The sequence below is a fragment of the Ambystoma mexicanum genome, chromosome 6q (assembly GCF_040938575.1).
Source record: "Ambystoma mexicanum isolate Mex_15411 chromosome 6q, UKY_AmexF1_1, whole genome shotgun sequence".
Lineage (NCBI taxonomy): Eukaryota > Metazoa > Chordata > Amphibia > Caudata > Ambystomatidae > Ambystoma > Ambystoma mexicanum.
The window spans coordinates 681,936,680-681,951,939 of NC_090937.1; the positions used below are offsets into that span (position 1 = coordinate 681,936,680).

At 44.1% G+C, this 15,260-nt stretch overlaps 1 protein-coding gene across 3 annotated transcripts in view; it reads right to left on the reverse strand.

Moving 5' to 3' along the window:
- Positions 1-15,260, reverse strand: part of MGAT4D (MGAT4 family member D) — an 877,674-nt gene that overhangs the window by 398,847 nt on the left and 463,567 nt on the right. For all 3 annotated transcript variants that reach the window (XM_069631175.1, XM_069631174.1, XM_069631176.1), the window contains exon 4: positions 10,104-10,237. In XM_069631175.1, coding sequence (XP_069487276.1) covers positions 10,104-10,237 — 134 coding nt within the window. The remainder of the gene's footprint in view (positions 1-10,103; positions 10,238-15,260) is intronic.

Sequence of the window (15,260 nt, forward strand, 5' to 3'; positions counted from 1 at the left end):
ATCCAGATGGATGAAACCAAAGACAAGGGCAAATTGGCAATCCTCCTTATATTAGTGATTAGAGCATGGATGGAGTTTTGGAAAGCGGAACTCCTTCTCTCCTGCGCACTTCTTGTTTGTTGGTTTATTATGTAAAACCTGCAGCCTGAGTCCTGGTTTGTCAAGGAACCAACTACAGGGTTCCTAATTGTAAAGACGATTTGTGGGGTTTGACAGACTGTGGACCTGTATTTAGCAACTTTCATAGGTAATGGATGAGTCAAGTTTGTTTTGTGTTAAACACGTGATTTGTTTTATTTCCTTAGTTAATCAGCACTAATGAAATACATTTGTAACATAATGGCACTTCACACAGCCGACGCGCGTTTCAACCTTAGTCTTTTTCAAGGCTGTGATTTTAAGAATTGGTGTGGTAGTGATAAGGTGTACCCAGTGTGGTGATTTTCAAGGTCAGTCAGTATTTGATAATGGTCATTTCATACACATAATGCATATATTCAAAAACGATTTTTGAAAACAAAACCAGTCGAGACAAAATAAATGCAATATCACAGCATATAGTGACACCCAGGGGAGGTGATTTACCATGTTGGGTGATGGTAAGTGATAGTGACAGAGTGTGGTAATTTAGACACAATCATACAGCAGTTAGTTGTAAATCAAGAAGCCAAGTTGTAATATGATTTGTAGTAGAAAAGGAGACAAAGTACCAAGGGAAAGGGAAGAAAAACGAGAACTGATAGTTAGTTTGGGGAGGGCTGCATAGGTTTCAATTTGCCCAACAAAAAGAGGGTTACACGGTTTTACCCAATTGAGTTTTTTTGTGAGCTTCAAAGAGGTGGGCTGGTCCTACCCAGGTGAGGGTGCCAGGGGGCTGGATAGCCGTTTCTGAAAGGAAGATGGTTTTTAGAGTTTGAGGGAGGGGATACATGAGAAAGGAGCTAGCGAGTTGGCATAGGAAGGGTGAGTCACGTGTGTGCGCGGCATTTGATTGGGGCTACCAGGATGTTTGTAGCCTTACTAATAATGAGTCCCTTGTTGGCCTCAAGTCGAGAGGGTCAGTGTTAGCTGGTGAGAAGGATGTTAAGTTGGCCAATGTTGCCTTAGGACTTGCGTGGTACAACTGTGCCTGGAGTTTGGAATTGTGAGGTTAGCAGGTGGGCAAGCTCATGTTAATTACCATGAGTGCCTGCTTTCTAGTCGCGTTATTGCTCCTGGTGTTAAAGTGGCTGGTGCCTAATTACAAAAATGGGGCTGGCGTGTGTGTGCAGCGCCACCCATGTGGGGAATTCCCAGGTGTCTGGGTTCAGCAGAGTGAGGGGGGATAGGTAAGCCTATCCCTCATGACAGCGTGTTCCGGGGGTTTATAGCATGGAGGCTGGCTATTTGTATGGACGCGCACTCAATTGAGCCAAGCGGCGCCCTGTGGGCAGTGCGTAGCAGCCCGTGTGGGCAGAGGACTAAGATGCATGGTGCAAGTGATCAGTCTCGTCTAATTAGAACGAACCGCATACGCGAGCGGATGCATGGGCGAGTTTGTGAAAGCGAACGTGATGCGCGGGGCTCCATTAAGCCGAGCGGCGCCCTAGGGGCAGTGCGTAGTGGCCGGTGTGGACAAAGGCAGCATGGTACAAGTGATCAGTCTCATCTAAATAAAAAACCCACGTACGCGAGTGGATGCAATTTGTGAAAGCGAACGTGATCAGCAGGCTAGAGCAGCTGTATTCTGCAAGGAACGCGTGGTACTGCGCTCGAAGCTTACCTTGTCCGGTTAGGCAGGAGGGTACACGGAGTGGTGGAGACGACGGTCGTCTGGTGGGAATGCATGTTACTTCCTGTAGATAAGGAAGGTGCAATCTGATTGGTTTCGAATTCTAGCGATCTGATTGGCTCGTTGAGAGCCGCCCAAAGATAGGCTATTCACTTTGTGTCTATTCCATTTGTGTCTAGGTGCTGACTGGCGCACCGGCACGGTTAGTAAGGCATGTATTAGGTGGTAATCACCCGGTTGTTAGGTGAAGGAAGTAAGTTTGTTGATACAAGCGTCACATGGATATATGAACCTGAAGGAAGGTGGACAATCGTGTTAAAGGAGCAGATAATGAAGTGGCCTAAGGTGGCTGAGTTAATGAAGGAAGATTTGTAAAAAGCCCTGATTAGGTTGACCGGGGGAGTCCAATGACCAGTTGGTGGCCAATGAGGGTGGTGAGGAGGACAGGATTGTCAAGGATAATGCGGCTGATGTATGCAGTGGGGTGGAGGGGCAAAGGTTGCCACACATCAGGTTTTAAGGTTTGGGGGTATGATGTGTCCAATAAGGGTTGCCTATTGACACTCACACTCTTTGAAGTTGATGGTAAAATGAGTCATGCAGATTTCAAAACAAGGTTGACATTTTTATAAGAAAACATGAAAGTCGTGATCACTGTTTAATCCAAAGGTGACAGATCGATATTTGCATATCAGTTTTGCTTCCTTCTGACGTAGTTGGAGTTCTCAGTCTCCACCTCTTATATTGATTGGGATTTTCTCCAGGCCCATGAAGGTGATGTCTTCCTTGTTGTCCCACTGGTGTTTTTCTTGCCAGTGTAGCGCCAGTGGGTATCGGTTGTCCTGAGAATGCAGGGAGTTCAGGTGCTCCCTAATTCTTGTTCCGAGCTCTCTTTTGGTGCTTCCAATATATTTGCGGTTACAGACACAGTTGATAACATAAACCACGAATTTGGATTTGCAATTGATATATTGTTCAATCATATGTGTGTCAATGGTACTAAAAGTTACAGTTTTGGTCGTGGTAGCGAATTTACACATGGAACAGGTTCCACATTTATAAAACCCTACTGGTTTGTTGTTAGTAAGCCAGTTGGTACTGGTTTTGGTGATTGGTGCCATGAAAGATGGACTAAGGATGTTTTTTAGTGTTCTTGCTTTGGTAAAGGTTAAAGTGGGTTTCTCTGGGATCCATGCCTTGATATCTTCATCAATTGTTAAGATTTGCCAGTGTCTTTTAAGAATTTTCTGAACTCGGTGGCTGTCACTGCAAAATTGGGTGATGTATCATACTGGGCTGTCCATTGTTGCCTCTTTGCTGGTGTGTACTTTTGGGGTCAGGAGTGTACTTCATCCCTTTTATGGGCCATGGTTATGGCTGCCTGGATTGCTTGTTCCGGGTATCCTCTTTCTTGAAAGCGTTTGCTGAGTGTTGTGCATTCCGTTTCAAATGCTGGTAGATCACTGCAGATTCTTTTTGCTCGTAGAAATTCTCCTTTGGGGATGTTGTTGATTACCGATTTCTTGTGGTAGCTCGAGGCAGAAAGGACTGAGTTGACGTCCGTCTGTTTCCTGAAGGTTGTGGTCATAAGTCTAGTCCCCATTGGTGTGATGGTGATATCCAGAAAATCTATGTTTGCTTTGCTTGAGGAGCCTGTTAATTCAATGCCAAAGTTGTTTGCGTTAAGGTAAAGTTGAAATGCGTCAAGTTCCTCTTTTGTTCCACGCCAAATCATCAAAATATCATCAATGTATCTCATCCAAGTGTGGATCAGTTTGTTGAAGTCATGGTTGGTAAATGCATGCACTTGTTCGTAATGGTGCATGAAAAGGTTGGCCATGGAGGGTGCATATGTAGCCCCCATTGCTATACCTTTAGTTTGCTTATAGTATTGCTGATCAAAAAGGAAGATGGTATTAGTTAGTGAAAATTCCAGAAATTCTTTCGTGAGTTCTAGGTGCGACCAAAATGAGGCTGATGCTTTAGTAAAGGCAAAATCAATGTCCTTGAGGGCTAGTCCATGATCAATGGACGTATACAGGGCTTTCACGTCGAGAGTGACAAGAGTGTAGTCATTGTTCCATACAATTTCTTTTAGAATCAGCAAGGTGTGCATAGTGTCGCGTAGAAAAGTAGGTATCTTTGCTACCTCAGGTGCCAGAACATTGTTGATGTATTTATTCAAAGGTTCCGTGATCCATCCAACCTTCACACCCCAGGATGCCAACCATCTACTTCTTACCCAAGATTCACAAGATATTTGACCCTATACCGGAAGGACGACCAATACTGAGCGGAATAGGATGGATCACCCCACAAATCCTCCTTCTATTAGACCTCTCTGCAGCATTCGACCTTGTTGACCATAAAATCTTGACCAAACACCCAACGGCAGCAGCAGCTTTCTCACCGAAAGCCGCTAGCTGGATCGAATCCTTTCTCTCAAACAGAACTACCAGAGTTTATGCATCCTCAGTATCCTCGACTGCAGTACCACAGGGATCCTGCACATCACCCACGCTCTATAACATATTTACAAAGCTCCTCTTTGATCGCCTTGACAACCTGGGTGTCACCTACACAAATTATGCTGATGACACCCAGGTCCTCATCACACTCGGAGTGCTATGACATAGATGCCAAAATGATAAACAATATTTATCTTGAGATTCAAGCCTGGATGGCGGCTCACAGTCTTTGCCTAAATGACAAGACCGAACTTTTGATTAATGGTTCTCAAGCTCAACTAAATAAATAAGACAAACGTTATACAGCCTTCAATATTGACAGGAACACCATAAAAGTCACCGGCAAAGTCAAAACGCTTGGGGTTTACCTGACTCCACCATATCTCTTAAAATACTACAGCCTCATCTACGGCCTACACAAATAAACTCAAATGCCTGCAAACCATTCTTATCGACCAACAGCTGTATTACACTAGCCAGAGCCTTGATCCTCTCAAAGCTAGATTACTGTGACACCCTATTCTTAGGTTCCTCTGCTCAGAACATAAATAAACTCCAAGTCCTGCAGAACAATGCATTGAGATCGGCCTTGAATATGCCACGCTCCTCTCATATAATAATGATGTTAATGATAATGATGTGTTGTTTATATAGCGCCTTTATCCAAAGTGCGTTACAGAGCACATATTTACATACAATATCACCCAACCGAAATTGGTACTCATTTATCGACATCGGAAGGATGAAAGGCTGAGTTGGCCTTGCTGGGATTCGAAACAGTGACCTGCAGATCACGCTCAGATCACAGCAGAGAGTGCTCAACCCGCTGAGCTATCTTACCACCCTATATATCATCCTTCAGGCGGGACATTCACTGGCTTCCCATGCGGGACAGAATTACATTATGATCCTTAGTCATCACGCATAAATGTCTCTCTTACAGAGATCCGAAATAACTGACAGACAAATTCTATAGGACACAGCAGGACAGACCCACTAGATCTGGTTATCTCAACCGACTGAACATCCCAAAATACAACTTAAAAACTGCAGGAGGTTCAAGCTTCCCAGTGCTAGTTGCCAAATGCTGGAATTCTCTCCCCCCAGCCATTAGAGCAGAATCCTCCTTCTGGGCCTTTAGAGCCAAGACAAAATATTGACTGTTCTCCCAGGGCATGGCGTAGCTCAGTTTACCACTAAGGTTTTTGTGTACCTTACTGTTTATAATTGTACAGCTGGCTACATATTTTTGTAAATTCTTTGTTACCACAGTTACAGCCTGACAGTGCAACCTGCTAATTCTGTTTTCAAGTGTACTCTAACCCTATGTAATTATGAAACCTACCAGATCTTGTAACCTGTTGGAATTATGAAACCTACCTGATATTGTAAAATGTATCCTTGTACATTTTATCATCTGCATTGTGTCCTGTAACATACCATGTCTCTTAAGTGCCCAGATACCGTTGGGTTATGTTTGCAATATAAGTAAATAAACTAAACCTGTCCCATTGGGCAGAGATGTCCCTCTGACAAAAGTCCCAGTCAGGCTCTCAAAAGAGACTGTGGGGTCAGCTTGCCCTCACTTTCACCCCCTACCCCCGCGCAGTACGCCACTGGGAAAAGGAGTATACTTTAAGAGTTTTACAACTGGGGTTCACTGGAGAGGGCTGTGGTCTGAGCATGAAGTGAGCATCAAGAACAGCTTTTTGCAGAGTCTTTGTGTTTGGGGTGGTTTTTTTGCATGAGGGTTCTCGAGAGGTTAAGAGCTGCATTAAGAAGTTGTTTAAGGGGCCAATACAGTTTAAAGTAAGTGTGTGTGTGTGTGTGTGTGTGTGTGTGTGTGTGTGTGTGTGTGTGTGTGTGTGTGTGTGTGTGTGTGTGTGTGTGTGTGTGTGTGTGTAAGTGTGTGTGTGTGTAAGTGTGTGTGTGTAAGTGTGTGTGTGTGTAAGTGTGTGTGTAAGTGTGTGTGTGTAAGTGTGTGTAAGTGTGTCTGTGTCTGTGTGTGTGTGTTCCCAGCTGCGCATCTTAAACGCTGGCAGGTGTGTATGTAAACAGGACAGCCCCCATCCCTGTTGCAGCGATTGAGGGTGCCTGTAGGGGCGGGAGCTTGTAAATTATATCAATGTCCGTCACCCACTTGTGTTAAGGATTCTAATCGGGGGTCGCACACCAGCCCAGGACTCTTGCCACTGGCCTAGGTTGCAGCGCACAATTAAAACACTTTTACTTTTTTTCCTAAGAATTCAGATGGCACCCAACCCGTCTCGCATCCCCTTTTACAAATACCCCACATCACAATGGACTATGAACCAGGCCAGTGGGTGGGAATACAATATTTATTTATTTTAAATTCACATAATATCACACACATTTAATGTAGGGCAGCAATCACCACTGTGGTGATAATCTACACTGTAAAATGATAGCATACACCTAGTTTGACCTTCTAATATAACATGCACAAATGCATGAGACCAATATTACTTTTTGGATAGATAGCACGCCAGTTAAGATTTCCCATTGCAATACTCCCTCAAACCCCCATTAACTGCGTTTTGTTTGGGTATCAAGGAGTAGCAAGGAGCTAGGTATACTAGACAGCAAACAGAAGTGAAATCCAACCTTGCACCCAAGAAATGGGATTTAAAACCATTAGCAATTGAACAAAATAGCACTCTGAATTAGTAAAGATTTGATTACATGTGCAGTTGAATGAATGAGGTAAATATGAATTGTAGCAGTATCAGGGATGTAAGAACACTAGCAAACTACAAGCAATGTCCTAACAATGGGCATACAATTCAGAAAATCAACTTGAAAGTGAAAAACACAGTGCAGCCAAATCACACGCGTAGAAATTGCCTTTGCTAATTTGCACAGGTTCAGAATGACAAAACAGCTTGAAAAACGGGGGAAAGACAGAATCAGAATGCAGTTTTTATGCTGAGTGACAGATGCACATCACACTTTTGAAAATCACATAGGCAGATTCCAGATTTTACACTGAACATTTCATTCCAATTCCCACATTTGTACGATATTGTTTCGGCATTCTAATAATCATTCGCCATTTCTAGTGGGAACCGCTTCACCTAAAATTCTGCAATTTTAGATATGTGCACCTATTATCACAAAACATGTTTGCATTAAATTTCAAAGTTATACCATGTATACTTTCCCCATGATTTACATTTTTCTGCCGTTTGCATCCCCCACATGCTAGGGAAAGCTACGTCTTGTTTTAATGCTATCAAAAATACATTTAAACTGTTAAACTGTCGTATAACTGTGTTTTCCGGTTGCAAAAATAAAAGTCTTAACGCTCATGAATTCAGAACAGTCTTTTGCCCCAAATGGGCCAGCATTGTCTTCCAAATAAGGGCATACTTCCCAACTCCTTGAAGCTCCCCAGTTTGAGTTGAGGGGAGGTGCTGCTAAATAGTCACACCTATGTGTCCCAGAAATCCATTGTACCAGGCTGGAGCACTGCCACAGGGTCTGACAAGGGTGCAAGATCCACCACCCTTGGTCCACTTGAAGGGAGGCAGATCCTGTTCCCAGGTAGCAAAGTCCTTTGAAGCCAGGCCGGGAAAAAACCTGTTCTGTGGCTTCAGCTAATATCTTTTTTCTTTCTTTCCTGAACCAGAAAACAAAACTGTTTTAAAACAAACCCCCCCTCACCTTTCAATGGAAGGACAGGGCCTTAATTCAACAATTTACTTTAAAACAGGCATTTCCTTATTTTTAAAAAGCACCATTTTACAGGTGGTTAATTTTCCTTTGCTTTCACTTCACAATGCGGTTTTCTCTTACATCTAGAGTGTAAACATTAATTGTAGCCCTAGTCAATTTCTCATACACAGAAATCTGTTCAAGGCAAGGGTCCACTGAAACTGACATAAGCACAGAGAGGTAGGGCTTCTTGTGAAGAGTTTAGCTGTGATATTTTGTTGCAAAAAGTCAAGCTTTTGTATGGCTTGGAGTGAAGTTCTTTGCTATTTCACAGATCTTGCCTGACACAACCTGTCATTCAGTGAGAAATGCCCCTTTTTGTTTTAGCACAATCTGAATATGGATGGACATAGCTGGGACTCACTGGAACAGAGCGGTATACTGTTCAAACGGTGGAAAAGAGCATCAGGGCGCAGTCATTTGAAATGCAAACTATTTCCTTTTTCAATGGCAAATGTTGAGCTAGTAGTGCTGCTTTTTAATTATTTTCTTTGGTGCATATGAGGAAAACACTGGCAGCCTTTCTTGGGGTGTTCCATGTTCCATCTCGCCCCATATGTGCTTGGAAAAGACAGCACAGCCATTATTTCAGTGACTGCAAAACTCAGTTTTGGTGCAATGCAATGGTCCCAACAGAGCCAGCGCAGCCATTCTGCTGGTACTGCTGAGAAATGCAGTTGGGTGATGTATGAGAGTTCTGGGCGGATAAATGTACCCTACACCTGGGAGGCGACAACCCGACGCATCACCAAGGTGCACCTCGAGATCCCAGGTGCACCTTGGTGATGGGAAGGGCGATAGGTGCCAAAAAATTAAAAATAAAAAACGCCCAGGTTGACCCGAGGTGCGCAGCCTAAACCGAGTGCTCTCGGTGCCGCGGTGCACCACCATGAGACGGTGAGTAGAGCGCCCCGGGCAATCACCCGGGTTGCCCTGTCCTAAGGCCAGCCCTGCTCCTGGTCACTTTTTAAAGGTGTGTTCTGGGAAAGAACCATCCACTGAATGTGCTGATGTAGTATGATAGTGCAAGACTACATGCTATATTGCCTCTTAATGCCCCCACAAGCCGACACAAACTGCTTTAGCAAAATTAGGGTAGCCAACAAAGGCTTTATATCACCTCTATATTGTGCAGCTGATGACAGGGAGTCTATTCACATACGGGCCAACCCTCCAAAAGCCACCCCCCCCACCCCCCAGAGTGCTTTATTTTCAGCATGGGAAACATATTTCAGGCTTCTGAACGCAACATGTTCAGAGCATGAACATGTTTCCCTCAGTGAAAGTGCTTAGGCTTACATAGCTGCCAAAGACCTACTCTATGTGCATTGAAGAAGTGGTGCCAGAACCACAGGGGGGGGGGGGGTGGAGGGGAATTGCAGTTGCCAATAAAGAAAACCACAGATTAGGAAAAAGCAAACTGAAGGTGCACAGGGCCTGTTGTCAGAGAAACACGATTGGCTGCTTCACACATGCCAGGTGCCACTGTAATAAGCGGATAATTAAACTGTGGAAATATTGTTTTGTAGATCTTAACTGAGGGGGGTGGAGCTTCTTGTGCATTCACATAACCATCACTGACTTCAGAACTGGTGGCACTGACCTTGGCTGAGACTCACAATGGCAGCGTTCTGGGGGAAATTAGGAATGTATTTCAGTCATTGGACATTGACCAAATCAATAAAGCATAGAAAAGACATATAAGACATATGGCAGGTCATGAATAAAAAATGTGCAATTTACCATGAAAACATATGAAGTACTATAGTAAATTATTACATTTTGAAGAGTCCACCCTTCTCTGCAGGAGTTCTAATGTGGTGTGCAACACATGCTCAGGCTCTCTTGAATTATGCTTTTTATACTAAATTGGTTGCTACAACGAGGACTGCATCATATGCAGCTGGGATTCAGGTAACTTGCCATCACTATGCATTATTTAGGCTCACCAAGCACAAGACTGTGGGCAATATAGACTGTTTTGAACTGTTAGAATGTCTTCTGGTTATTTGAATGTTCACACAGAAAGACAAAGCCAAACGAGTACCTCCCAGCAATGCTGCTCTCAAGAGCACAGCCACAATTGCCCCCACCTACAAACAAGTGCACATCTTACAACATCAACTTACCTCTGCTATGAAGACAATCAGAAGGCATTCGTTTTTCTCCCCTGGAGATAGCTCATAGAAAAGGGAACTGAGGGTGTCCATTAGGTAACTCTTCTTGTCCCTTTTCACAGTGGGTATTCCCATCACCAATGTCACTGCACGGAAGAACAAAGAATTAGAAAACAGATACACAAACTCTATACACAATAGATAGGTTTGAGTGATAAAACACAGAAAGCCTAATCCCCCCACCCCTTTTATTGGCCTTGCCACTGGGGCCCTAACCCCACCCCATTTCCAGGTAACGGGTATATGTTTCATCATGCTTGTCTACCTGGAATCCAAATGAAGAAGTTTAAATATCTGTTAAGATCTGATGAGAAAAGGAACAAGCGAAACATTGCTATGCAAGCGTCTTCCTCTGTAAATTAGGTTGTGTCTGCTGCAAAAAACGTTGCCCAGAACAGGCTACTTTGACGTATATCCACTGAAGTATGTGCCTATACGTAGAACATTATTATGTTTTGCATTCGCTGGTGGTGTAGATAAATCAGCAAGTGTAGGCCGTTTGAGTTTCTCCGCTCGTAATTACTTTATTTTAAAGCTGTATACTGTCTTGTTTACTGTATGTTCTGCAAATTAACATTTGTGAAATATAATTATAGTCTCTAAACAGTTCTCATGTCTGTTATGTATGTAATTAGAAACAAGTTGGGTACAGTTATATTATTAATTTTCATCACCAATTATGTCTCGAAAGAATTTTCATTGCCAATTTTAAATAATGTGCATTGCCATATTTCTAAATAATTCTAGCCACTATTAAGTGTTTCGCACACTACACTCTCTCAAGGCAAGAGGTTTTATTTAATTTCTGATGTAAATGCCAATGTTTAACAGTTACTTCGTTCTGTTCTAGGATAGATCTACAATCACTTCAAAGAAGGAAACGAAGAAGATGAAAGGCGAAGGACCTGCTCTTGTGGGGATGCTTGGTTGGCGGGGGGGTGGGGGCTTCCTGGGGGCATGGGAGGGGCTGGGATGACTGGAAGATAGGAGGCACCAGGTGGCACTAGTTCTGCGGCAGGGGGCAAGGCAGGTTTTGCAGGCTTGGGCCTGAAAGGTGGGGGGGGGGGGCACGGCGGAACGAAATGTGACATAAAAGGGGGGCAAGAGTGCAGGGAGGAACAGTTCTCTGCCTTACCCTGAGGGGATTTTGTCACTGTGTTCCTGCTGTCCGGGCCACGCCATCGTCCTGTCTGCATCAGATTTACTTTTTCCCACAACGCCCACCCTGAGTAGCGGAGTTTGGGGCAGTGTAGGAGGGATGAGGGTGCCAGGTGGATGAGGACCACAGAGACATTCGAATCCCCTTCTGGGGGACTCCGGAGCTAGAATTATGGGAAGTGGAGGGCAAAGTACACCGCCATGCGGAATTCATGGGCAGCTGCCTGGGGATCCCAGCAGGGGAGAGGGTGTCGGGCGGGATCATGGGGCAAGTTGGGTAACAAAGGGTCGGCCTCCTGGGAAGGCCTCCCACACAGGAGCAGGGCATGCTGGGGACGGGATGGGGCCTCACCACCATGCCCCGCCTTGAAGGGCAAAGGGCGTGCTCCGCCTGGACATCTGTCTTTATTAGGAGATGATTTGTTATTAGTGTATGGTTTTTTTGAAATCCGAGTTTTTATAATGTGTGATGTGAGGAATAGAAATGCAGCCGATAACGCGTCAGAAAAAGAGAAGGTGACAAGTGTATTTCTCATTCCCAGGCATGTACCCCCCTGCAGATCCCAAAACAAATCCATGTCAGTGTAAAGTGAAAACTTGTATTTCTGTGAATCACATTTAGATCTGAATTTCTAAATCTTAACTGTTGTTTACAATGAGTTGCAAATACTTTGCCAACTCCTTGGATGCTGGTCACTTTGATTGAAGCAGGTCATCCATGTCTCCGTAGGAGTTAGTGATTTCATAAAAAAACTAACTTAGTTAGTTATCACTCGTTGTTTAAAAGTTATTTTAGTAGAAGTTGCATTGTTTCGGAAAATGCCATACAGATTCATATACATAAAAGCTACTTTGAGAAATAACATAAAATGATCTTGCCCTGAGAAAGTGCAGTATGCGAAACGTTTGTCAGCAAGGAGAATTATTTCTAAATGATAATTAGACAAAGAGAATTATTATTTAATGTCAATAAGAATGAGTTTGAAAACTAATTGGCAATCAAGCATCTTTCAAGAATCTAACAGTTTCCTCTCTATAACGCATTTGTCACTAATTGCAACCTCATTCCAACACATATGTTCATTTTAAACTCTTAGTTGTAACCGTTCGTCAAATAAATACGTATTGTGTCAAAGGCAAAATTGACCTGCATACATTTTCACATACAACAATGGAGACATGCCTGAAGCATATTTTAAATGGCCTCTAAAAGATTTCATAACAAAAAGTAATGATTAAATAATAGGTTTACAAACGGTGATGTGAATAGCTTAAAGAGGGCATGGGCCCCAGCAAGAAGGAAGATTCTGCCTCGAGACAGGGACCAAGGGCGCCTTCCCCATCCTCGCCTGAACAGGGGCAGGTTCACCTGGTTCCCAATACGCTCCGGTCTATAGCAGAGCCTGGAGGAGCCTTCAGTGCCGGTAGGCATCGAAACCAAGAGCCAATTGAGCACATTAAAACTGCACACTCACTGTAATTACCTGAAATGTAATGTCAATGTCCTGTTATGTAAACCATGCAAGGCGCCCAGATGCCTCCATGTTTGGCACGCTATACAAATACAGATGAACGAATAGTGATGTCAGAAGGAACACGTGTGTTTTGCTCGCTTTCTGCCTAAGAAAATGCGTGCTTACCTTTTATTTTTAATGGGCAATACATTGAAGAACATGAGTTTCGGGCATGCGTGGAGAAGGTGGCTGGAACACAGTTTCTATTTTGGTGGAGGGACCGTGTGCATGTTCTATCCAACACATTTCTGTAGCAGATAAAGTAGCGGCTTCAGCTAGCTTAGCTAGCTTCCTGGCAAGGGAAATGGGCATGGGCGTACCAGCATATTGATGCAGAATGCACAAGCACACTGAGCTATCTTACAGTGATTGGAAGCGGCATTGAACTGATTGGATTGGATTTTTTTGTCTTAATGTTACCAAGTTAGGTAACTGCTCATTCATTCTTTTTCACACACCTTTCATGACCGATTTCTCTCTATTTCATGCAAGGTACGAAATCCCCATCACATCTGTTAGGGGACTCCTCTAGTAGCATAGACAACACCCCTTTCAAAGGTTCCTTAGTTATCGGAGATTATTAGGCCCTGCCAGACACGCCCTACTTCCTGCCACCAATTACCGTTTCCTAAATCATTATGGAGCCCGCTCAATGCATTATCTAATTTAAAGCACTGGTACTGGGTGTCCAATATGTAATCAATAGCCCTGCCCCTCTCTTCAAAGGTTGAGGGCAGATTGCCCGAGTCTCTTGATGAATAATTGTGATGCTTTCGGAAGACTTCTTTGTCTTTTAGTTCTATTACCAAAAAAAGACATATTGTTAACATATGAAGATAAAGTCAAAATTCTCCCTTTCTACTCTCTTCCACCGAGCAAGTCACACTTCCTTCTCCAGCTGTGTCAGTGGTGGCTTACTGATATCAGTCAAATACTGGCACCCACCAACAACAGTTCTCATCCAGATGTAATCCAACTTGTCTACATCTTTCAGTTATTGAAGATGTTGACATCAGAATAGAATTAAGTTTTCATATTATGCTTCATCCAGGAATGTTCCCACTTCTATGCACTATAGAGTTCATAATACCCAATTTTAATGGTGCCCAATGTGTTGACGCAAGGAGACTGAAGGGATGAGTTGGCCTGGTGGAATTTGAACTTTTGAATGGAGCTTAGGTGCTCTGCTCTGAGCTATTTTATCATTGTGGCGTTAGCCCATATAATAAAAGGACATTCATTTTGTGGCCCTAAAGATGTTTTGGAGTGCAATCCCGATGACACTTCACCATTGATTATACTGGGTAGTGGCTAATGGCAGTCCAACACAGCTGGCGGGCCAAATAATGAGTAACCATACTGACACGTCAAGCGCTGTGTCCAATATGGAGTAGATCATGTCCGCTGCTAGCACATCACGATGAGGTGCTCTTGGGCCCGTCTGAGATATTGGCCATTGAACTCTGAAGTTGTCTGCCAGCCAGGAGAGTTGTGAGAATGACATTGCAAGGCCCAAATTATAAGGGCCCTAAACTGTTTGGCCCCCCAGTACCTGTGACAAATCAACTTCCGGGGCACCACTGGTCCAGGTTTGAATATCGGTTTATAAACCAATCAGCCAGACACCTTTAGTAAACCAGAAGGTATCTGAACAGATTGCAAACTCTAGTTTAAGGCTGGCAACCCTTCTTCATCTTGCCACTCAACTCTCGCTCTGCTGACATCTGCCACTTCCTTGAAGAGTTTGACCTTGATGTTCTTGGTCTTACCGAGACATGGTTCACACTCTGCTCCCTGATCGCAACACCTCAATCCTCTCGGTCCGGAGGTGGTGTAGCCCTGATCTTTCTTGAGTGGATTCCTGCCTCTATCATTCCCACTCAGACTTACTCCTCTTTTGAATGCCTCTTCTACAGGCTCTCTCTCTATCTATCTCCCAGCTATTCTCTTACTGTGGCTATCTACCAACCTCCTGGTCAAATCACCTAATTTCTCTCTGAGTGGGCGGACCTCTCCTCCTCTCTCCTGGCCTCAACCACTCAACTCCCCCTCCTTGGTGATCTCAATATCCATCTTGCCAATCCTTGTTCATCCTCTTTACTCTTCTGTGACCTCTGTGACTCCCTCTCCTTTTCTATCCTCCCATCTGGCCCACTCACTTTGCAGGGAACACTCTTGATGTCATGATCTCCTCTGACCTTCCTCTCCATCCCTCTGACCACTGCTCTCTCCTGGAGGGATCACTCCCTCCTCTTCTCTCATCTCTCCCTCTCTTACCCCCAAGGCCAAGCCTACCCCAACACTGCCACCTACCTTCTCGGACATCTGGGCCATGAAGTGTGCGTCATTGGAGGCTTTCACCGACACCTTATCCCACCCCTCCCCTCCACCTCTGGCTGACTCACAACCTGACACAGCCCTGTCTCTGCTCTACTCT